The sequence below is a fragment of the Rhinopithecus roxellana genome, chromosome 3, assembly GCF_007565055.1.
Source record: "Rhinopithecus roxellana isolate Shanxi Qingling chromosome 3, ASM756505v1, whole genome shotgun sequence".
Lineage (NCBI taxonomy): Eukaryota > Metazoa > Chordata > Mammalia > Primates > Cercopithecidae > Rhinopithecus > Rhinopithecus roxellana.
The window spans coordinates 115,635,590-115,657,697 of record NC_044551.1 but is presented as its reverse complement, the minus strand read 5'-3'; the positions used below and the strand labels follow the sequence as shown (position 1 = coordinate 115,657,697).

General features: G+C 40.6%; 1 protein-coding gene across 2 annotated transcripts in view; it reads right to left on the bottom strand.

The window, feature by feature from the left end:
* The window catches only part of FNIP1 (folliculin interacting protein 1), a 161,491-nt gene extending 143,066 nt beyond the window's left edge, over nucleotides 1-18,425 (bottom strand). For both annotated transcript variants that reach the window (XM_030926751.1, XM_030926752.1), the window contains exon 1: nucleotides 18,149-18,425. In XM_030926751.1, the coding sequence (XP_030782611.1) occupies nucleotides 18,149-18,240 (92 nt within the window). In that variant the 5' untranslated portion in view covers nucleotides 18,241-18,425. The remainder of the gene's footprint in view (nucleotides 1-18,148) is intronic.
* Between the last annotated feature and the right edge of the window lie 3,683 nt (nucleotides 18,426-22,108).

Here is a 22,108-nt window from a genome sequence, read left to right as displayed (position 1 = left end):
CTATTTCAAACATCCAACTCTAAAAAGCCATTTCTTGGTGGCTCACACCTGTAATCCCAGCACTTTGGGAGGCCGAGGTGGGTGGATCATGAGGTCAGGAGATTGAGACCATCGGGCTAACACAGTGAAACTCTGTCTCTACTAAAAATACAAAAAAATTAGCCGGTGTGGTGGCGGGCACCTGTAGTCCCAGCTACTGGGGAGGCTGAGGCAGGAGAATGGCGTGAACCCAGGAGGTGGAGTTTGCAGTGAGCCTACATCACACCACTGCACTCCAGCCTGGGCAACAGAGCGAAACTCCGTTTCAAAAAAAAAAAAAAATCATTTCTGAGACAATCAAGGAAAACTCAACATAGATAGAGTATTAAATATCAAAGAATTGGCTGGGCGCGGTGGCTTACGCCTGTAATCCCAGCACTTTGGGATGCCGAGGAGGATGGATCATGAGGTCAGGAAATCGAGACCATCCTGGCTAATACGGTGAAACTCCGTCTCTACTAAAAATACAAAAAAAATTAGCCAGGCGTGTTGGTGGGCGCCTGCAGTCCCAGCGACTCAGGAGGCAGAGGCAGGAGAATGGTGTGAACCCGGGAGACGGAGCTTGCAGTGAGCCGAGATAGCACCACTGCACTCCAGCCTGGGCAACAGAGTGAGACTCCATCTCAAAAAAAAAAAAAAAAAAAAAATCAGAGTCATTGCTCATTTTTAGATCTATTAGTAATTGTTTCAAGATTCATATTCAAGGATGTATACATGAAATCATAGGATGTGGTTGGGCACAGAGGCTTACGCTTGTAATCCCAGCACTTTGGGAGTCCAAGGCGGGTGGATCAGAAGGTCAGGAGATTGAGACCATCCTGGCCAACATGGTGAAATCCCGTCTCTAGTTAAAAAAAAAAAAAAAAATGCAAAAATTAGCCAGGCATGGCAGCGTGCACCTGTAGTCCCAGCTACTCAGGTGGCTGAGGCAGAAGAATCGCTTGAACCCAGGAGGCTGAGGTTGCAGTGAGTCGAGATCGCACCACTGCACTCCAGCCTAGGCAACAGAATGAGACTCTGTCTCAAAAAAAAAAAAGAAAAAGAAATGATAGGATGTCTACAATATGTTTTAAAATACAGTAACAACCAAAAAAAAAAACAGTAATAGTATTAATATTTAAAATAAGGTGGGGGAAAAATGAAACAAAAAAACAAAAACGTTGATAAATGTGAAATCTGGGTAATGGTAGATGTTAGAGCATGCTCTTTACATTTTTGTTAGAAATTTTTCGTAATGAAAAGCTTTAAGGATGGGTGCAGTGGCTCACGTGTATAATCCCAGTACTTTGGGAGGCTGAGGTGAGTGGATCCCCTGAGCCCAGCAGTTTTGAGACCAGCCTGGGCAATATGGTGAAACGCTGTCTCTAGCAAAAAAAACAGTAATAATAATAATAAAAGCTTTAAAAATTTTCAGGAAATCCATGTAAGCAAGGGACACTGACACATTCAAATCCCACTAAAATGACAGTAAATGAAATATATGTATGTATAAGACAAAGAAACTACGACAGGAAAATATCAAATGTAGAGACTTCAATAAATAGTTTAAACATGAAAACTAGCAAATCTAGCAAATGAATTTTCAAAAACACAAGCAACTATATCCTAAATATCTACATATGGTACTGTCAATGAGCAACCAAAGGATTCATCTCAGAACCCAGAGAAGCAAAGTCCCTGGAAGTATAAGATACCTTCAAGGATGGAGGAAAAAGGCACAGAACAAAAGTCTATGTAGGCATCTCATTTTATTGAGCTCTGCTTTATTGTACTTTTTAGATTATCACTGTTTTTTTTTGGTTTTTTTTTTTTGTCTTTTTTTTTACAAATTGAAGGTTTTTGGCAACTCTGTGTTGGTTCCATTTTCCAACAGAACATGCCACTTTTTGTCTCTGTGTCACATGTTGGTAATTCTAAAAAGATTTCAAACTTTTTCATTATTATTTTACCTATTATGGTGATCTGTGATCAGTGATCTTTGATGTTACTATTGTAATTGTTTTTGAGGCACCAGGAACTGCGCCCATATAAGACAGCAAACTTAATTGGTAAATGTTGTGTGCGTTCTGACTGCTCCATCAACCGTTTCCCATCTCTCCCCTTTTTCTGGAGCCTCCCGATTCTGAGACGCACCATATGGAAATTAGGCCAATTAATAACCCCACAATGGCCTCTAAGTGTTCCAGTGAAAGAAAGAGTTACACATCTGTCACTGTAAATCAAAAGCTAGAAATGATAAAGCGTAGTGAGGAAGGCTGAGACAGGCCAAAAGACAGGCCTCTTGCACCAGTTAGCCATGTTGTGAATGCAAAGTAAAAGTTTTTAAAGGAAATCAGAAGTGCTACTCCAGTGAATAAAAAAATGGTAAGAAAGTGAAACAGCCTTATTGCTGATAGGGAGAAAATCTGAATGGTCTGGATGGAAGATCAAACCAGCCACAATAGTTCCTTAAGCCAAAGCCTAATCCAGAGCAAGGCCCTAACTCTCTCAACTCTATGAAGTCTGAGAGAGGTAAGAAGTTTGAAAGGAGCATAGGTTAGTTCGTGAGGTTTAAGGAAAGAAGCCGTCTCCATCAGCATAAAATTACAAGGTAAAAAAGCAAATTACCCAGAAGATCTAGCTAAGATAACTGATGACAGTGGCTACACTAACTAACAGATTATCAGTGTAGACAAAACAGCCTATTTATCTCAGAAGAAGATGCCATCTAGGATTTCCATAGCCAGACAGGAGAAATCAATGCCTGGCTTCCAAGCTTTAAGGGACAGGCTGACTCTCTTGTTAGGGGCTAATGCAGCTAGTGACTTTAGGTTGAAGCCAAAGCTCATCTGCCATTCTGGAAATCCTAGAGCCCTTAAGAATGATGCTAAATTTACTTTGCCTATTCTCTATAGATGAACAACAAAGTCTGGATGACAGCACATCTACTGACAGCATAGTTTACCAAATATTTTAAGCCCACTGTTGAGACCTACTGCTCAGAAAAAAAGATTCCTTTCAAAATATTACTACTCATTGACAATGCATCTTGTCACCAAAGAGCTCCAATGGTGATGTACAAGGAGATTAACGTTGTTATCATGCCTGCTAACACAACATCCATTCTGCAGCCTATGGATCAAAGGGTAATTCTGACTTTGAAGTCTTACTAATTAAGAAATACATTTTAGGAAAAAGAAAAAAAGAAATACATTTTAGGGCCAGGTGTGGTGGCTCATGACTGTAAATCCCAACACTTTGGGAGGCCAAGGTGGGAAGACTGCTTGAGGCCAGGAGTTCAAGACCAGCCTCCACAACATAGCAAGACTCTCTCTACATAAATCAAAAAAAAAATTAGCCAGGCATGGTGGCAAACACCTATAGTACTAGATACTTGGAAAGTTGAGGTGGGAGGATCACTTAAGCCCAGGAGTTCAAGGCTGCAATAAGCTAGGATCACACCATGGCATTCCAATCTAGGCGACATAGGAAGACTCTGTCTCTTAAAAAAATAAAAATAAAAAGAAGGAAAAGAAATATATTCTGTAAGGCTACAGCTGCCACAAATAAGTGATTCTTCTGATACATCTGGCAAAATAAAATTGAAAACCTTCTGGAGGCCTGACACTGTGGCTCACACCTGTAATCCCAGTACTTTGGGAGGCTGAGACGGGAGGATCACTTGAGCCCAGGAGTTTGAGACCAACCTTGGCAACACAGTGAAACCTCGACCCTACCAAAAAAAAAACTACACATGCACAAAAATTGGCCGGGTGTGGCAGTACCTGTAGTCTCAGTTACTCAGGAGGCTGAGATGGGAGGCTTGAGCCTGCGAGGCAGACGTTGCAGTGAGCCAAAATCATGCCACAGCACTCCAACCTGAACAACAGAGCTAGACGCTGTCTCAATGAAGAAAGAAAAAGAAGGGAGGGAGGGAGGCAGGCAGGCAGGCTGGCTGGCTTATGGAAAGGATTCATCATTCCAGATGCCATTTAAAAATATTCATGATTCATGGGAAGGGGTCAAAATACCAATATTAATAGGAGTTTGGAAGAAAGTCAACCATCATGAATGACTTTGAGGGGTTCAACACTGCAGTGAAGGAAGTAACTGCAGATGTGATGGAAATAGCAAGAGAATTAGAATTAGAAGTGGAGGCTAGGCCAGGTGCAGTGGTTTCACCATGTTGGCCAGGCTGGTCTTGAACTCCTGACCTCAAGTGATCCGTCCGCCTCAGCCTCCCAATGTGCTGGGATTACAGGGGTGAGCCTCCGCACCTGGCCTGTTTCTTATTTCTAAAGTAAGGTTAGGTACACATTTTATTTTTAAGACATAATGCTACTACACACTTAACAGACTACAGTGTAGTGTAAATGTAACTTTTATATGCACTAGGAAACAAAAAAATTTGTGCAGCTTACTTTTTGGCAATATTTACTGGCCTAGAATTGAACATGCAATATCACCTATGTATGCTTATACACTGTGAAGTTCCTTTTCCTAGCCCCATCCTTTACACAGAACAGAGGTGTATTCTCTTCAGAAACTGTCAAAGAAATACCAGACTCATGGTCATTAGGACTTCAGAGAAAGAGGTTGAGAAACAGATCTGAAAACAGAGAATTATGAAAAGGAATTAAGAATGAGCTCTTGGAAACTAAAAACATGATAACTGACATAAAAATAGACACTTTACCCCCCCAAAAATGAAATCTCCTAGAAATGGAATAGAAAGCTAAGTCAGAAATTAGGAGAGGAAAAAAAAAAAAAAAAAAAAAAAAACAAGAAATTTGAAAGATCAATACAGGAGACATGTAAGAAAATCCCCAGAACTAAAATGTCTCCAGATTAAAAGCCCCATCAAATATCAGCAAATGAATTAAAAAACAAAAATAAACAAAATCATGAGGTACATCACTGAAATTTCAGAATGAAGATAAAGAGAAAAATCAAGAAAACCCCCAAAAAGCTTCTTGGGGTCAGTTGTGGCTTTTGACTTCTCAGCTGCAATACTGGAATCTCAAGACAATAGGACAATGCCTTCAAATTACTGACTTAAAATGAATCTCAATCTAGAATTGTGTACTTAGCAGACTGCCAACCAAGCATAAAGATAGAACTGAGACATTTTCAGACTTGCAGTCTCAAAAATTTATCTCCCACCCATTCACTCCTGGATTGGTATGGTCCACTGAAACACAGGAATAATCCAAAGAGGAAGAAGCCATGGAAGCCAGTCAATGGGTAATCTGGCCCCAACAAAAAAAAGAAGAAGAAGAAGAAGAAACAAAAAGGAAGAAGGAGGGAGGCGGGAGGAAGGAGGAGGAGGAAGAAGAAAAGAAGAAGGAGGAAGGAGGAGGAGGAAGGAGGGAGGAGAAAGGAGGGAGGGAGGAGGAAGGAGGGAGGAGGAAGGAGGGAGGAGGAAGGAGGGAGGAGGAAGGGAGGAGGAAGAAGGGAGGAGGAGGAAGAAGAGAAGGAAGGAGGAAGGAGGAGGAGGAAGGAGGAGGAAGGAGGGAGGAGGGAGAAGGGAGGAAGACGAAGGGAGGAGGAAGAAGAAGGAAGAAGGAAGAAGAAGCAGAAGAAGAAGAAGCAGAAGAAGCAGCAGCAGAAGCAGCAGCAGCAGTAGCAACAACAAAAGGGCAGAGTAATTCCTGAGACAAAGACAAAGGAAGCCTCCTGACAACACTAGGGAGCATACCTACAGGGCCAGCAGTCCAGACTGGAGCCAGAGAAGGCGGAAGGTTCCAAAAAATGACATATCCAGGAGGAAACAATATGAATTGATCAATTATCTGTCAGATAATTTACTAAAAGATAAATTCTTTTTAGAGGTTTTATGGAGCTGTTCAAGGATATAGAAATACTAACGATTTCAAAGAAAACAAAACATACAAAAATTCAGCAATTACCTTCAAGAAAAAGGAAAGAAAACATAAAATACATTTAGCTCATCAGTGAACAGACATTTACAATACAACAATATAATTAATTTTGATCATTTAACCAAAAATTCTAATACTGAAAGAATGAAGAAGGGTATATATGTATGTGTTAAAGACCTAAATCTTTAATTATCAGGAAATAATGAATAAATCAATAATAAACTATATATTCAATTTGTTTGAAACTATAAAAGAAGGCCGGGTGCACTGGCTCACACCCGTAATTTCAGCACTTTGGGAGGCCAAGATGGGAGGACTGTTTGAGCCCAGGAGTTCAAGACCAACCTGGGCAACAAAGTAAGACCCCCATCTTTACAAAAAATAAAAATTAGCTGGGCATGGTAGCTCTTGCCTGTGGTCTCAGCTACTTGGGAGGCTGGGATGGGAAGATCACTTGAGCCCGCAAGATTGAAGCTGCACTGAGCCATGACCATGCCACTGCACTCCAGCCTGGGTGACAAAGTGAGACGGTCTCTCAAAAAAATAATAATAATAATTAAAATATTAAAGTAAATACTCAAAAAAAACAGCAAAGTAATTGAAAAAGCAGTTTGCCTCTAAGATAAGGACAGGGTTTGAGGCACAGTGGGACAAGGAACTACTATCATAAGTAAATTTCTGCTATAATGCTGTTGGGCAGGGCAAAATTCAACACATAATATTTTGAGTCAGATTTTAACAAGTAGGCCGGGCATGGTAGCTCACACCTGTAATCCCAGCACTCTGGTAGGTTGAAGCAGGTGGACTGCTTGAGGTCAGGAGTTCCAAGACCAGCCTGCCCAACATGGTGAAACTCCATCACTACTAAAAATACAAAAATTGGCCGGGTGTGGTGGCAGGCGCCTATAATCCCAAGCTACTCAGGAGGCTGAGGCAGGAGAATCACTTGAACCTGGGAGGCAAGGTTGCAGTGAGCCAAGATTGCGACACTGCACTCCAGCGTGGGCAACAGAGACACTGTATCAAAAAAAAAAAAAAATTAACAAGTAATGAGCTTCGCCATCTAGCCAGTCAAGAGTTCCATGACTGGAACTGATAGTGTCACAGCTGGTACCTTAACATGTGGCTTTACTATGTAACCTTTAAAAAATGTTCAGGCATTTCGTTAATAAAAATTTTAAATATCAGTCGGTTGCAGTGGCATACACTTGTAGTCCCAGCTACTTCGGAGGCTGAGACAAGAAGATCGCTTGAGCCAGGGGTTCAAGCCCAGCCTAGGCAACAAACTGAGACATTGTTTTTTCAAAAAGATTTATTTTTTAATATTTAAATTATTCACAAATAATGTCTATTATTTACAAATATGCAGTTTGTATTTTATATTCTAAAGTAACTAGAAATTAATCAAAATTAATACAAAATTCATATTTATGGGAGTCATAACCAATTCCAAAACTTATTCTGGAAACTTATTCTGGAAAATGAGGCCACCCTTGCAATGTTTAAAAAAATCAAAATAAATAAAATCTTCCTTTAAATTGACAAACAATGATGTCAAAGAAAAATCTGCTTAAATTGCTCATTGAATGAATAACTTTAGGCAAGCAACTCAAAACAGAAGCATCTTTGTTAAATGAATTAGAACTTTTTCAGTTCAGTGACTATTTTTATTCATTTGTTCATTCATCAAATATTTATTGAATGCATTCTTTGAGTTGGACACCAGAAGTACAGCACTAAGTTAGACAAAGGCTGTGCCCTTGCAGAACTTACAATCTAGTGAAGTATTAATATAGATATATTAAAATGCAATTAAAACACAAGCAAATATCTGCCACAATGAAGAAATACAGGAAAAACGTGGGTTCTATTGGACCTGTAAAATATGTCACATCCAAAGTATTCCAAGTAGTTTGCAAACACACGAAACAGATTATTCTCAAGAAACATTAAATGGTCCTAATTAGAGCCCACAACTAGAGGACAAACTAAAATGACTGGGAAGGAGAAACTGGGGGATTAGAGTGCTGTAGTTTGAATGTGTCCCCCAAAGTTCACATGTCAGAAACTGAATCCTCAATGCAACAATTCTGAGAGGTGAGACTATTAAGCAGTATTAGGTCATGAGGGCTCTGCCCTCAGGAATGAATTAAGATCATTATCTCGAAAGTAGGTTTGTTGTAAAAGTGAGTTCAGCCCCCTCTTGCTCTCTCCTGTACTCTCTCTTGCCCATGTAATGCCTTTTTCCACAGGATGATGCAGTAAGACAGTCCTCACCAGCTGCCAGCAAGCACCACGCTCTTGGACTTTCTAGCCTCCAGAACTATGAGCCTAATAAATTTCTTTTCTTTATACATTACTCAGTCTGTGGGTATTCTGTTATAACAGCACATACTGAACTAAAGCAGGGGATGTGGGAAGAAATTCTAACATCTGAGTACCTACTATGCCATTTAATCCTCAAAACAACTATCAGAAGGTAGGTATAATAAATACTAAGACTATCTCTTCAGTATCTACTTCCCCCTCTTCAACCAGCATTTTGTGGGAGACTGACCTCACTACTAGCTCCAGATGTACTACCACAATCAGAGCAACTCCACTCCCCTTGCCACAGTAACCAAAATAGGTAGTCTATGCCTAAGCCAATCAGGTCATGATGACCATGAATAAGTTCAATGGTGATATAAACAGTACCGAGTTTAGGACTTTTGCTGAAAATCTTGGAGTACAGAGTCTTGTCTCCTAGGTAGAGTGGTATGAGATAACAGAGCAAGAAGCACTGCTTCTAGCATTACCTAATGACAAAAGAGAATGAAGCCTGAGGACTCAGCAATTAAGTGTGAGAATGCCAGTTTGAAAACCAAGTGGTCTGATTTCAGAACTAAGAGATGCAAGCACACACACAGACACCCTGCAGTACTGGGGCATGGATCTGAACTCATCAAGTCGATCACACTAGCTACAACTCTATAAAAGGCTGATAAGCCAAACTGAGGACTTTGAACTTTGTTAAGAACAAAGTCTCTAGAACTTAAACATCTAAGTTCAAATCTTAATTTTGTCACTTAGTAATCATGTGACATGGGGCAAGATACTTAATTTCTCTGTGCCTGTTTCCTCATCAATGAAACAGGGATAATCAGAACTCTTTATAAAGCTACTGTGAGATTTAAATGAGTTAATAGGTGTAAAGCACATAAAACAGTGAGCAGTGCAGATCAATCTATTAAGCAATAAGGAGCCAAGATTTCTGAGTGTTTTGATTAGAATTATGACCTAGGAAAATCAATTCAGAAGAACAGTGTGGGGCCAGGTGCAGCAGCTCACACCTATAATCCCAACACTTTGAGAGGCCAAGGTGGGACCACTGCTTGAGGTGAAGAGTTTGAGGCTGCAGTGAGCTAGGATTGCGCCACTGAACTCCAACTCAAGACTGGGTGACACAGTGAGACCCTGTCTCCCTGCTGAGAAAAGAAGTAGTATGGTGTGGAGGGGAAAAGTGGGAAAGTAACAGCAATGTTTTAAGAAAGGCATCAACGGTTTGTATAAGGTGATGACAGTGGAAAATAAAAGCATACTGAAGAATGTGAATCAACAGGACTTAACAAATGAGCAAATGTGGCAATCAAAGACTAGGAGGAATAAACAATGATCTCTGATTTTCAACTTGGTAGACTAAGAATGGTGGTCCCAGAAACAGAAACAAAATCAGGAGAGGGTAGATTAGGACTCCTTTAAAATAAAAGAGGTTATCTTGTGTTTTACATGGGAAGTTATTTTAAGCAAGTTTAAAATCAATAGGATTTAAGATAATTATTACATTAGTAAGAAGTGAGATCCAAGGCTGGGTGCAATAGCTCACGCCTGTAATCCCAGCACTTTGGGAGGCCAAGAACGGCGGATTACCTGAGGTCAGGAGTTCGAGCCCAGCCTGGCCAACATGGTGAAACCCCCATCTCTACTAAAAATACAAAAATTAAAATAAATAAATAAATAAATACAAATACAAAAATTTTCCGGTGTGGTAGCACGTGCCTGTAATCCCAGCTACTTGGGAGGCTGAGGCACAAGAATTGCTTGAACCCGGGAGGCAGAGGTTGCAGTGAGCCGGGATTGTGCTACTGCACCTAGGTGACAGACTCTGTCTCAAAAAAAAAAAAAAAGAAAGAAATGATATCCAAGTTTCATAAACGACATTTTAAAGCTGTATTTTTCTCTTTTTTTTCAATAAACCTAGTTTAAAAAACAAATCTAATTCCACTACTTAGGGATGAAAAAGCAGATCAAATTAACAACCAAAATTATAATATTTGCACTTCTTACTATGAAATTAAACTACCATATGATCCAGCAATCTATTGAATATATATCCACAAGAAAGAAAATTAGTATGTCGAAAAAAATATCTGCACACTCATATTTACTGCAGCAGTAGTTACACTAGCCAAGATATGCAATCAACGTAAGTGTCCATCAACAGATGAATGGATAAAGAAAATGTCGTATATATATATAATGGAATATTATTCAGTCATTAAAAAGAATAAAATTCTGTTATCTGAGGCAATACGGATGAGCCTGGAGGACATGGTGCTAACGAAATTAGTCAGACACAGAAAGACAAATACCACATGTCCTCATTCACATGTAGAAACTAAAAAAGTTGATCTCATAGAAGTAGAGTAGAATAGTGGTTACAAGAGGCTGGGAAGTGTATCCAATCAATTAAAAATACATATATTTAAAATAAATTAAGTAAAATAAAAATTCTTTTGGTTATGACAAATTTTTTTAAATCCCATTTAAAAAACAAAACTTCTGAAAAATGATTCTTAAAAGTGTTGGTAATATTATGAAGCTAGCTTTTAAGAACTTCAGAAGCTCAAAATGTGACATAAAATCAGAATGCTGAAAGTGAAAAAATAACTCAGCACTACAGATTATTTCTCCTATAGAAATAATAAATAGAAAGTTAAGTAGTGGGGCCATTTCCTCACATTTACTCCACATCTATCTCACTTTTCCCCCCAAACATTTATCCTCCCTACCAAAAAACCATCAAGGTCACCAATTACCTCCATCTTGACGAATGGACACTTTTCTGTTTCTCATCTCACAAGACCTGTCAGCAACCAGTATACAAACAATTTATCACTCAATCATTTTTTAAACACTTCCTTGTCTTGGCTTCCCTAACACCACAGATCCCTGGCTTTTCCCTATCTATCTTCTTTGTATATCTTCCTCTCTCAGATCTGTGTATTTTCACACATCCTCAGGGCAAAGCCCTCAGTCCTTTCCCCTTCTCTATCTATACCCTTTTCCTAGATGATCTCATCCATTCTGTAGTTTCAATAATAACCATACACACAAACTCGTATCTCCAATCCCAGTCTCTACTGTGAACTCCAGATTGACTTTAACTGTCATCTCTACGTGTCATATCTCAATGGCAATTAAAACTAGACCAAATATCCAAAACAGAACTTTTGACCTTCTCCCTCTGCCCTTAAAATTGTTACTTTATTTATTCATTCTACAAATATTTCCTCAGCATACGCTCAGGCAGTGTTGTCCACTGGCACAACAATGTGAACTTGGGGGAGACAGATTATAATAAAATATTAAAAGAGCTATAATGGATATAAAGTGTGTGTTCCGACAGAAAATGGGGAGAAGGTGGCTATTTTTGATAGCATGTTTAAGATCAGCCTCTATACCAGCCTGGCAATATGGCAAAACCCCGTGTCTACAAAAAATACAAAATTAGCCAGGCATGATGGCCCACACCTTGTAGTCCCAGCAGCTACTCGGGAGGCTAAGGTGGGGAGATCACTTAAGCCCAGGAGGTAGAGGTTGCAATGAGCCAAGATCGCACCTTCCCTCCAGCCTGGGCGACAGAGCAAGAACCTGTCTCAAAGAAAAAAGGCATCTACTTAGTTGCTCCAGTCAAAAACCTAGGCATCTATTCCCCACACACAATCCATTAGGCGAATTTACAGAGTTCTGACTACAAAATAAATCTTGATGCTTAACACTGAAGAGAGGGCTCAAATAAGCAAAGAGAGACGTGGACAATGACAACTGTGACAGATGTCACAGAAGGACATGCAATAAGCTATGAAACAAAGTTACAGTCAGACCTACTCTAGTCTGGAAGAAATCAGAAAAGGCTTCCTGGAGCAAGGAGTAATTAGAATAAGCCCAGATGATCACTACAAAAAGCCAAACAAAAAGGTATAAGGGACTATGTCAAGAATAGGGAGCAGTACAGCTTGGCATATCCCAGAATCAAAATAAATCCAAGGTGATAAAATCTTAGAAGGAGGAGTGTAGATTAAGACACAGGCCAGAAGAAAGCAAGAAGTTAACAAAGATTAATGAGGTCATGTCAAAAAGAAACAAAAGCCAACCTAAAAAGGCTTCCATTGGCCAAATATGAGACAATTTGACAGGAGTGAATTAAAACACACTAAAATCCAACAGCTCATGATAATCTTTTAAGATGATAATTACAACAAAAAACCTTCAGTGAGCAACTCATTACCAATTACTTTGGAAAATCACAAAGGGAAATCATCTTTTATGCTCCCTTTTCTGTAGCAAGGAGTAACCAAATAGTTGATAAAAGTTATTCCAGCAAATAAATGCACAAAAAATTAGAGAATCAGGGTATCACCATTTTGCAAAATATACAGTTTGCAAAATAACAAAATAATGAATTCAGGCAATCATCAACAAAGAATGCTAAAATCATTAGTTAAAGGGGATATTATGTAATAGAAGAATAAGGCTGATACCACCTGAAACCACTACAAGTGAGGCAACCAGGTATGTAACTTTGATGAAGAGGAAGTACACAACATCTACAAAATAATTTTATTGAAAAAAAAGGGAACCTAAATATGATAAAATATCTAAATCTAACTTCAAACTTTCAGGAAAGACAAGAAATAGAGGAATAGGTTATAGCAAACTTACAGCAAACCTGAGCATCAGAATTGCCTGGAGGGGGCTTTCTAAACCACATATTGCTGGGAAACCATACGACTGCAAAAGCCAAACACAGAATGTGGGAAATTTCACATTTAAGGGGGGGAGGGCTGTTATAGAATAAAACTTACTTAAGCTGCCTAACTGCAAATGCAACAATATACAGACTCTTAAGACTGATTCAAACAAACTTACCATAAAAAGACATATTGAGATAACAGAAAATTGGAATATGGACTAAGAATGGCTTTTATTAAATAATTTCTGTTAATTCTATTAACAATAATACTATAGTGGCTTTTTTAAAAATGTCATTTGGACAGAAAAAAAAAAGGCTAGCGAATTGGCAAAAGCCACACTATGCAGAATAGGCAAAAGACATTCTTTAACAAGTCTGGGCCCAAACTAAGTGGTTTTTACACAAGACTGATATCGTAACAGTAACAACTACTTCTGGTTCCTGAAAGCCATGTGCTAAGCACCACATTAAGTTCTTTACATGACTTATCTCTGAATCCTTAAAATAAAACTTATGAAGATATTAAATTCTATACATCCTTTTGTCTCATTTTGTCTGCTGTTCATGATCACAACTGGCAGTTTTTTTTTTCTTTTTGTTTTTTTCTTTTTGAGATGGAGTTTCATTCTTGTTACCCAGGCTGGAGTGCAACGGCGTGATCTCAGCTCACTGCAACCTCCGCCTCCCAGGTTCAAGCAATTCTCCTGCCTCAGCCTCCTGAGTAGCTGGGATTACAGGCACCCGCCACCACGCCCAGCTGATTTTTGTATTTTTAGTAGAGACAGGGTTTCACCACATTGGCCAGGCTGGTCTCGAACTCCTGACCTCAGGTGATCCACCTGCCTCGGCCTCCCAAAGTGCTGGGATTACAGGCGTGAGCCACCATGCCCAGTCACAATGGCACTTTTTAAAATGTATGACATATTGAGGGTAGTTTGGAAAAAGGCAAGAGGGATCACAGAAAGACCAATGAAAAGGCTGAGTACATTAAGAATCCCTGATATACAGAATCAGAATAAATGTTCATATATTTGGAATACAGGATGAGCATTTCTAATCCAAAATTATTTTGATCACTGACAAGACACCACAGTGGAAAACTTCACACCTGACTTCATGTGAGGAGTCAAAATGCAGTCGACACTTTGTGCACAAAAATCATTAAAAAGTATCATATAAATTATGTGCTATGTGTATGAGGTATATATTCAGACTTAGGTCCCACCTCTGAAAAACACATTATGTATACGCAAGTATTCAAAAATCTGAAAAATTCCACAATCCAAAACACTTCTAGTCCCAGGCATTTCAGGTAAAGGACACTCAACCTGTGTAACAAAAATCCAGGTATTATTTAACCAAACATTAGTTATGTCCTACAAACATTTCACTTCAAAACCAACCTTCCTTGCCAAAGTAGTTTTCAGGAATTTTATTTAAAACAATCTTTTTTTTGACAAAGGATTTCACTCTGTCACCCAGGCTAGGGTGCAGTGGCGCAATCATGGCTCATCACTGCAGCCTTAACCTCCCAGGCTAGGCAACCTCCCACCTCAGCATTCTGAGTAGCTAGGACTACAGGCACACGCTGCCACACCTGGCTAATTTTTTGTAATTTTTGTAGAAACAGGGGTTTTGCCATGTTGCCCTGGCTGGTCTTGAACTCCTGGGCTCAAGCACTCCTCCCACCATGGCCTCCCAAAGTGCTGGAATTACAAGTATAAGCCACAACACCCAGCCCAAAACAAGAATTTCTATATGTATTATAGTTATTGGGTTTATATTTCTTACTTCCACTGGAAGAAAATGGAGAAAACATAAAGCAATATCTTCTCCTATAAAGTGCCTTTTTTCCCAAATTCTTTAAATGGAGAAAACACATTACTGTCTCAATTCTCTAAACGACTGAAAAAAATACCCTCCCCATAATATTTTTCAAACTCATCTCCAGTTCAAGAATCTTAGATAAGCACATAGAAATCTATATGGTAAGAGACCTTAGAGTGAAGACAAGGGAAGTGGGTATTCCCTGGCCATCTCTGCCAATGGGGTAACCACAGAAGACAATACAGAAAGGTTCCTAAAGCTTCTTTATCAGAAGTCTCTCCTATTCTAGAGCCCTACTGTAGCTTACAATTACTGGGCTTTGTATACTGGTTACTCTAGGAACCTCCTCTTAGGAACTGAGCTACAGTTAGTTGCCAATGGCTAACTACACCCAAGCCTGATTTAACAACTTAGGCGTTAGGCTGACTACAACAAAACAAAACACCCAAAAAAGGATTCCAACAAGGAAAGCATGGTATACTAGAATGAAAACTAAATGTCTACTCAAAAACCTGGGTTACATAAAAAGATGCTGAATATGATCTTTGGGAAACGCAAATTAAAACCACAAGATACCACTAGAATGGCTATAATCAAAAGAATAAAAAAACTATTAAGACAGTAAATTTCAGCCAGGCATGGTGACCCATGCCTGTAATTACAGCACTTTGGGAGGCCAAGGTGGGAGGATATTTAGGAGGCTACTCAGGAGGCTGAGGTGGGAGGATCACTTGAGCCCAGGAGGCCAAGGCTGCAATGAGCCTTGATTGTATCATGGCACTGTAGCCTGAGCAACAAGTGAGACCCTATCTCAAAAAAAAAAAAAAAGTAAATTTTATATGGTTTTTACAATAAAAATTTTTAATTAAAAAATGTTATCAATATTGAAGATATTGTGAAGAAACTGTAATCTTCATGCATTGCTACTGAGAACACAAAATGTAAAACTATTTTGGAAAAGTTTGACAATTTTTTATGTTAAACACAACACTTAGCATATGACTCTGCAACTCTACTCCTAGGTATCTACCCAAAAGAAATGAAAACATATGTCCACATAAAGACTTACACACAAACATTAACAGCAGCATTATTTATAATAGCCCAAATCTGGAAAAAAAAAACCAAACCAAATGTCCTCCAACTAGTGAGTGAATAAACAAATCATGGTATAGCCATACAATGGAATACCATTCAGTGATAAAATCGAATGAACTAGCTGGGTGTGGTGGCTCATCCCTGTAAGCCCAGAACTCTGGGAGGCCAAGGTGAGAGGATCCCTTGAGCCCAGGAGGTTGACGGTGCTTTAGGCGGGGTTGCGCCACCACACTCCAGCCTGTTGACAGAGTGAGACCCTGTCTCAAAAAAAAAAAAAAAGAAAAAAAGAAAAGGAACTAATAAATGCAACAAACAAGCCAGACACAAGACTATGACAGAAAGTATCAGTGACTGCCCTGGGTGGGGAGGGATTAGGCTGCAACAGAGCATGAGGGTACTTTTTGGGTAATGAAAGTGTTCTAAAACTTCATAGGGGTGGGGGGTATACAACTGTATACAATGTATGCTTAAAATGTATTATACTTTATTGTGTACAAATTATAGCTCAATGAAATAGTTTTAAAAACCCTGGGTTGATTAGATCTGTAAGTTATTAGCTATGTGACATTAACCAGAATTTTTTTTCCTTCAGATATGCCTATTCTGTTTCATCAGTTTTCATTTCTCACAATCACACGTTTTATTTTTAAAGTGAGCGATTCTATAATGTACTGCAGTTATTGGGCTTACAGATAATTCTTACTTCCACTGGCAGAAATATATAGTTATCTGCACTGCTACTTGCTCTATCTCGTCAGATTGTTGTGGAACATCAAATAAGATAACTAATGAGAAAGTTCTTTGGTAACTGTAAAATAGTATTACGCAACTATATAGCAGACTTTACATTTTTGAAAAACAGACGTGAAAATGTTTTTTCATAGGAGCGACTTGAGACCCTTGTAAACCTAGGTACCCAAAGTCAATCTTTGCCCAGAAATAGAAAGCAGTTGTCTATTCAAATGCCACCTTTTAAATATCCTATCCAAACCTGTTTCCTACTGTCGCTTGAGTTAGCAGATGGCTGAATGTAGTATTATCTAAGCTGCACTTTCTTTTTTTAAAGGAAAAACACTAAAGAAATGTTTAAAGAGAGACAGATGAGCATGACACATTTATTTTTCAGGGGAAAAGACAGATACGTAGAAAAATGTCTTCAATTCCATATGCATTTACTGAATGTTTCCTGATGAGATCTGCATTAGCAAGAGAGAGTGAATAATTTTAAGAATAGCAAAATTTCTTAAACCAGTGTGGCACAATCATTTCAACTTTGCCTGTTCCAAAATTTGACAGATTCTTTTTTTGTTGTTTCTACTACTGTTGTACAACTGGGCTCTTTGCTATCCTACCAAGTTTGTGTGGTATTTGACATTTAGCCTAGTTATATTTGCAAGTTTCCACACTGCAATACTTACAAAGGCTGTTTGGACATAATCTCCTCAGGTGCCGTTTAACGACTAAATTTTACCTTGAATTCAGGTTTATATCAAATCTTACAATTCTGAAAAGTTACTCTGCCAGCAACAGGTACTACAACGAAAAATTAACAAAGCCTGTAACACCACAAAATGCTCTGCTAACATTTTCAATTTTTAAGACTCCTTTTCAGTAACAGTTCTAAAGAGAAAGAATCTATGGCCAATTCCAAGGCCAGATTTCATTTAATGTTGTCTTGCTTCAGTAGTAACTCTAAACTCAAGTTTCACATTTCTCCTTCGATAACATTAAGGTCGCTCGGTCCGGTTACTGCACACCTCCAATTTTAGCGTCCAAGAAACCTGAAAGAACGGCACCTTGCCTACTTGCTCCTCCAGCCTTCTCTCAACTCAGAAGCTTGGCCAAACGTGCCGCTCTCTCCACAACGCCAACGGAGCTGGAACGCAGCGCCCGGAGGACAACTGGTCACGGGGAGGAGGGGAGAACTTCGCGGCCCGGAGTACGGCAGCTGAGGTCCAATCCAGCCCGCGCCCAACTCTACTTGGTGCCAGGAAGGCGTGTGGACCCAAAGTCTCAGGCCGCGGTGCTAGGTCCAGAGGAGCAGAGTCGCGCGTGGCTGGGGGCAGGTAGTAAACAAACCGACGGGAGAAGGGGGAAGGGGCAACGGCGAGGCGGGTGGGGTAAGAGAACAGGACCTCGCTCCAACCCTTCAGCGCGAGCCCGCAGCCGGCTCCACCCCACAGAGGACCAGATGCTGGTCTCGGCGCGGCGCTTCCGCTTGGGTCGGAACACCGAAGGCCCCAACACCCCTGGAGCCCGGAGTCCACAAGGCCATCGGCTCCGCGACCCCCGCCCCACAGCGCCCTACCTGAACCCGCAATCTGGGTCCCGGGCGTCGCGGCCGGGCGCGCCCAGCCCGGTCCTCTTGCTGAAGAGCTTCTGGAACAGCGTAGGGGCCATGCTACCCACGGCCAGGCAGGGGTCGCTCCGCTGGGCGCTTGGTAGGCCCCTGCTTCTAGAGCCGCCCCGCCACCCCCATGGGCGCCTCAGTCATATGACAGAAATTAGTCACTTCAAACGGCCACGGCGCGCGGGGCGGGGCGCGATGCAAGGCCGGCACTCATTGGCTGGAGGTGGGCCGCATCACGTGGCGGCGCGCGGAGCAGGGGGCAAGGCGGGGGCGTGGGGCGGAGCTACCTCCATTAGGCTCGCTGGCGTTTCCCGTCACGTGGCAGCTCACGGGGCGGGGCGTGTGCCGAGAGGACAGGACTGGAAGGTGTCGAGGGATGTGTAGGGGGAGCAGGTTCAGTCTCGATCCTCCCCCGCGAGGCTGTCATCTACCATCATAGGGTGCGCCAGGGTGGCGCGGGGACGATGCCAGGAGCCTTGGAGTGCAGAAGCCTTCGACTCCCCGCACCCACAGAGTTGCGTAGGGAACCACGGTCCAACCGACTCTCCCTTGTCAGCCCCTCCTTAGCTTCTGCGGCTTCACACCTCCATTCCGCGCCGGGCCGAGTCTGGCGGCCCCTGGAGCACGGAAGGCGCACGAGCGTACCCTTGGGGCCTCGGCCAAGGCTGGACTTTGAGCCCAGGACCCCAGGCCCGTCCTTAGAAGGCCGCTCCGGCCCGCGAGAGGTCTGGGATCTGGACAGCGCGGGGGCTGGCTCACAGGGACTGGTGGAGGAACCTGCCGGGACCCCTGCCACAGCCATGGCTCCCCGCAAAGATGACCTCGGGCAGGGACTGCGGGCAGAGTTTGTACTAGTGCCTGGAACCCTGACATCAGGAATTAGTCTCGTGGAAGAGCTAGCGATTGGAGGCTCGGGAGTTAGGCTGTTTCCTTGGTAACCAACAAAATCAGGTGAAACCAACGAAGTCAGGAAGCCTAAAGACATGTATGTACAGATTATCTAAACTTTTACGCTAATTATTTAGATTTTTAATAAATCTATCTTAATGGTTAGGTGTGAAGAAGGGAGGAACTGTGGAATTTTAACCAAGTTACAGGGAAGAATCGCTTTCTAAAAAAAGAAAAACGTTGCTCACATGTGACCTCACAGTCTTATTTAACCCATGGAACCAAAATATACCAGAGTTTGGAGCAAACTAATCTTATAAATTTTCAGCACCCCCATCCATTCACTCACTCCCCCTCCAGGATAACGGAGCTTGTACAATGGGATGCAATCCTCAGAGAAATGTAGGAAATAACTTGTATATGGTTGGAAGGCTGGATAAAAATACTTTGGGCAGGCGTGGTAGCTCACGTCTGTAATCCCAACACTGCAAGGCGGAGGCAGGCAGATCGCTTGAGCTCAGTAGTTCCAGACCAGCTTGGTCAACAGTAAGACCCTATCTCTACAGAAAAAAATTTTTAATTAGCCAGGTGTGGCCGGGCGCTGTGGCTCACGCCTGTAATCACAGCACTTTGGGAGGCCATGGCGAGTGGATCACCTGAGGTCAGGAGTTCCCAACCAGCCTGACCAACATGGTGAAACCCCATCTCCAAAAAATTAGCCGGTGTGGTGGCGCATGCCTGTAATCCCAACTACTTGGGAGGCTGGGGCAGGAGAATTGCTTGAACCCAGTAGGCAGAGGTTGCAGTGAGCCAAGATTGTGCCATTGCACTCCAACCTGGGCAATAAGAGCGAAACACTGTCTCAAAAAAAAATAGCAAACAAAAATTAGCCAGGTGTGGTCACAGCACACACCTGTGGTACCAGCTACTTGGGTGGCTGAGGTGGGAGGGTATCTTGAGTGTGGGAAGTCAATGCTGCAGTGAGTGCCACTTGCACTTCAGCCTGGGCAACAGAGGGGGGCCTTATCTCAAAAAACAAAAAAATACTTTTTGAGAATTTCATTTAATTAGGTATACAAATCAAATTTTATTTTCTTTAAGTGGCTACCAATTCCCACTGATTTGCAGCTAGAGTTTATGCTCTAAATAAGGGTCTGAAGATATTTAGAAAAGAAAATGTAATAGGCAGAATTTATATCTCTTTGAGAATTTGTCAACAACCAAAATACTGAGTTTCAATGTTCCAAGACTTTTTTAAAGCGCTATTTATTGATGACTAAGATATTGACATATTCATTCCACAATCATTTACATTCTAGGCAGTGGGGATCTAAAGTAAAAAAGAGCTAGATTTCTAGGTGAGGAGACAGTAAATTAAGTATTTAAAGTTATTTCAGGTAGTGACTACTGTTGTAAAGTTGGTAAGAACTAAGCAATGAAATGAGGGTGTCAGCAAAGTCTGAGGAGGTAACATTTGAGGTGCTTAGATTGAAAATCATTCAGTTTCTCTGTATATTACCCAAGGTTCAGAAGCTACTGGGCAATACAGGATCAAAACAGCAGTACTATTTCACTTAGACATTTCAGATAATCCTCTGGCATCAAATGCTGAAAGATTTCTAACAGAGTAAAATAAGCTGTGTATATTTTTCTCACAAAACATTTGAATGTAGAATGAAATTTTTGTAAAAAAAAAAGTCAATGCAATTTTTAAAAAATAAACAGAAGTGTAGATCCTATCTGTCAATTACTGGTGCAATCATTTGGGGAAGTTTTGTTTTTACACTAGTTAAACTAAATGAGTACAAGTGGAAACAGGCTAAAGTCTGTCTATAAAGGACCAAAGACACTAAGGACTAATGGCTGTCCATGACTGGCACAGAAAAGAGTAGTTCCAGGTCCCCTCAGAAGGAACTTTCCAAATACAATAACCTTGTGTGCTTTCGTCGTGGGAAAAAATTGCTTCATGGGTAATTATAGATATTAATAGTAAGGAAAAAGAATATAACTGCTTGCATAAGAGACACTTTCAGTATTATCTAACCATGTAATGATTTTATTTCTATAGTCTTATTTAGTCTTGTACTTGAAAGGTACAGAAAAAAACTAGATTTATTTCCTATCATTCATCACATTTCTCCTACACTGCAGTGTAATACTAAAGTCACAGAATCAGAGTGCTGAAATGATACAAGTTTGTAATAAAAGAGGACACAACTATACATAATTATTCAGATTAAATTTTAAATATTTCAGTTTTAGTATCAGTGAATATTGTCTTTTATTTTTCCTTTTACTTAGTACTACGTCCTATCACAGAGAAGCTGAGGTGTCTTACAGGCAGCCTTTGTAAGTTTAACAAGTCAGCAAAGAGGAAATGTGAGAAAGAAAATGATTATCTACTCATTCATGCTATGTTATATCAATGTGGAACTACTGGGTTACAAAGATTAGACATAAAGCCTACACTCTCATTCAGGGGTAGAAGATTCAGTCTCCCTGCTTCAAATATTCCCTCCTAATAGCATAAAAGACAGGTATTCTTTAGGCATTTGCTGGTTACTACATATAGGAAAAGGTGGCAATAAAACTAAAATCTTCCTCAACCACCATGTTAATAAGAATAGTCTCAATTATGCTGAATTATCATGAAACAAATTATAATTTCATTGATAACATCTCAGAACAAGACATTCAAAATTAAGATGAAGTAGACCTGCCTGAAAAACATTTAGATGGGCTCAAGTTACCCCGCTTTTAAAAACTCTTAAACCAGCTGACCATTTATTGCTATATAATAAGGAAATGGCAGCATTCTGAAGCACCAGAAAACATAAACAGTTATTTATTCAACAAACATTTCTTGAGTCCCTCCAACATCTCAGACTCTATTCTAGGCACTGGGAGTATGGTATTGAACAAGGGAGTCCTTATTCTTAGAAATTTTGTTTTTTTTGTGGGAAGAGACAAAATAAACAAGATGTTTGCAAGTTGTGCTAGGAGCCAGGAAAGAAAGCATGGATAGCAAGC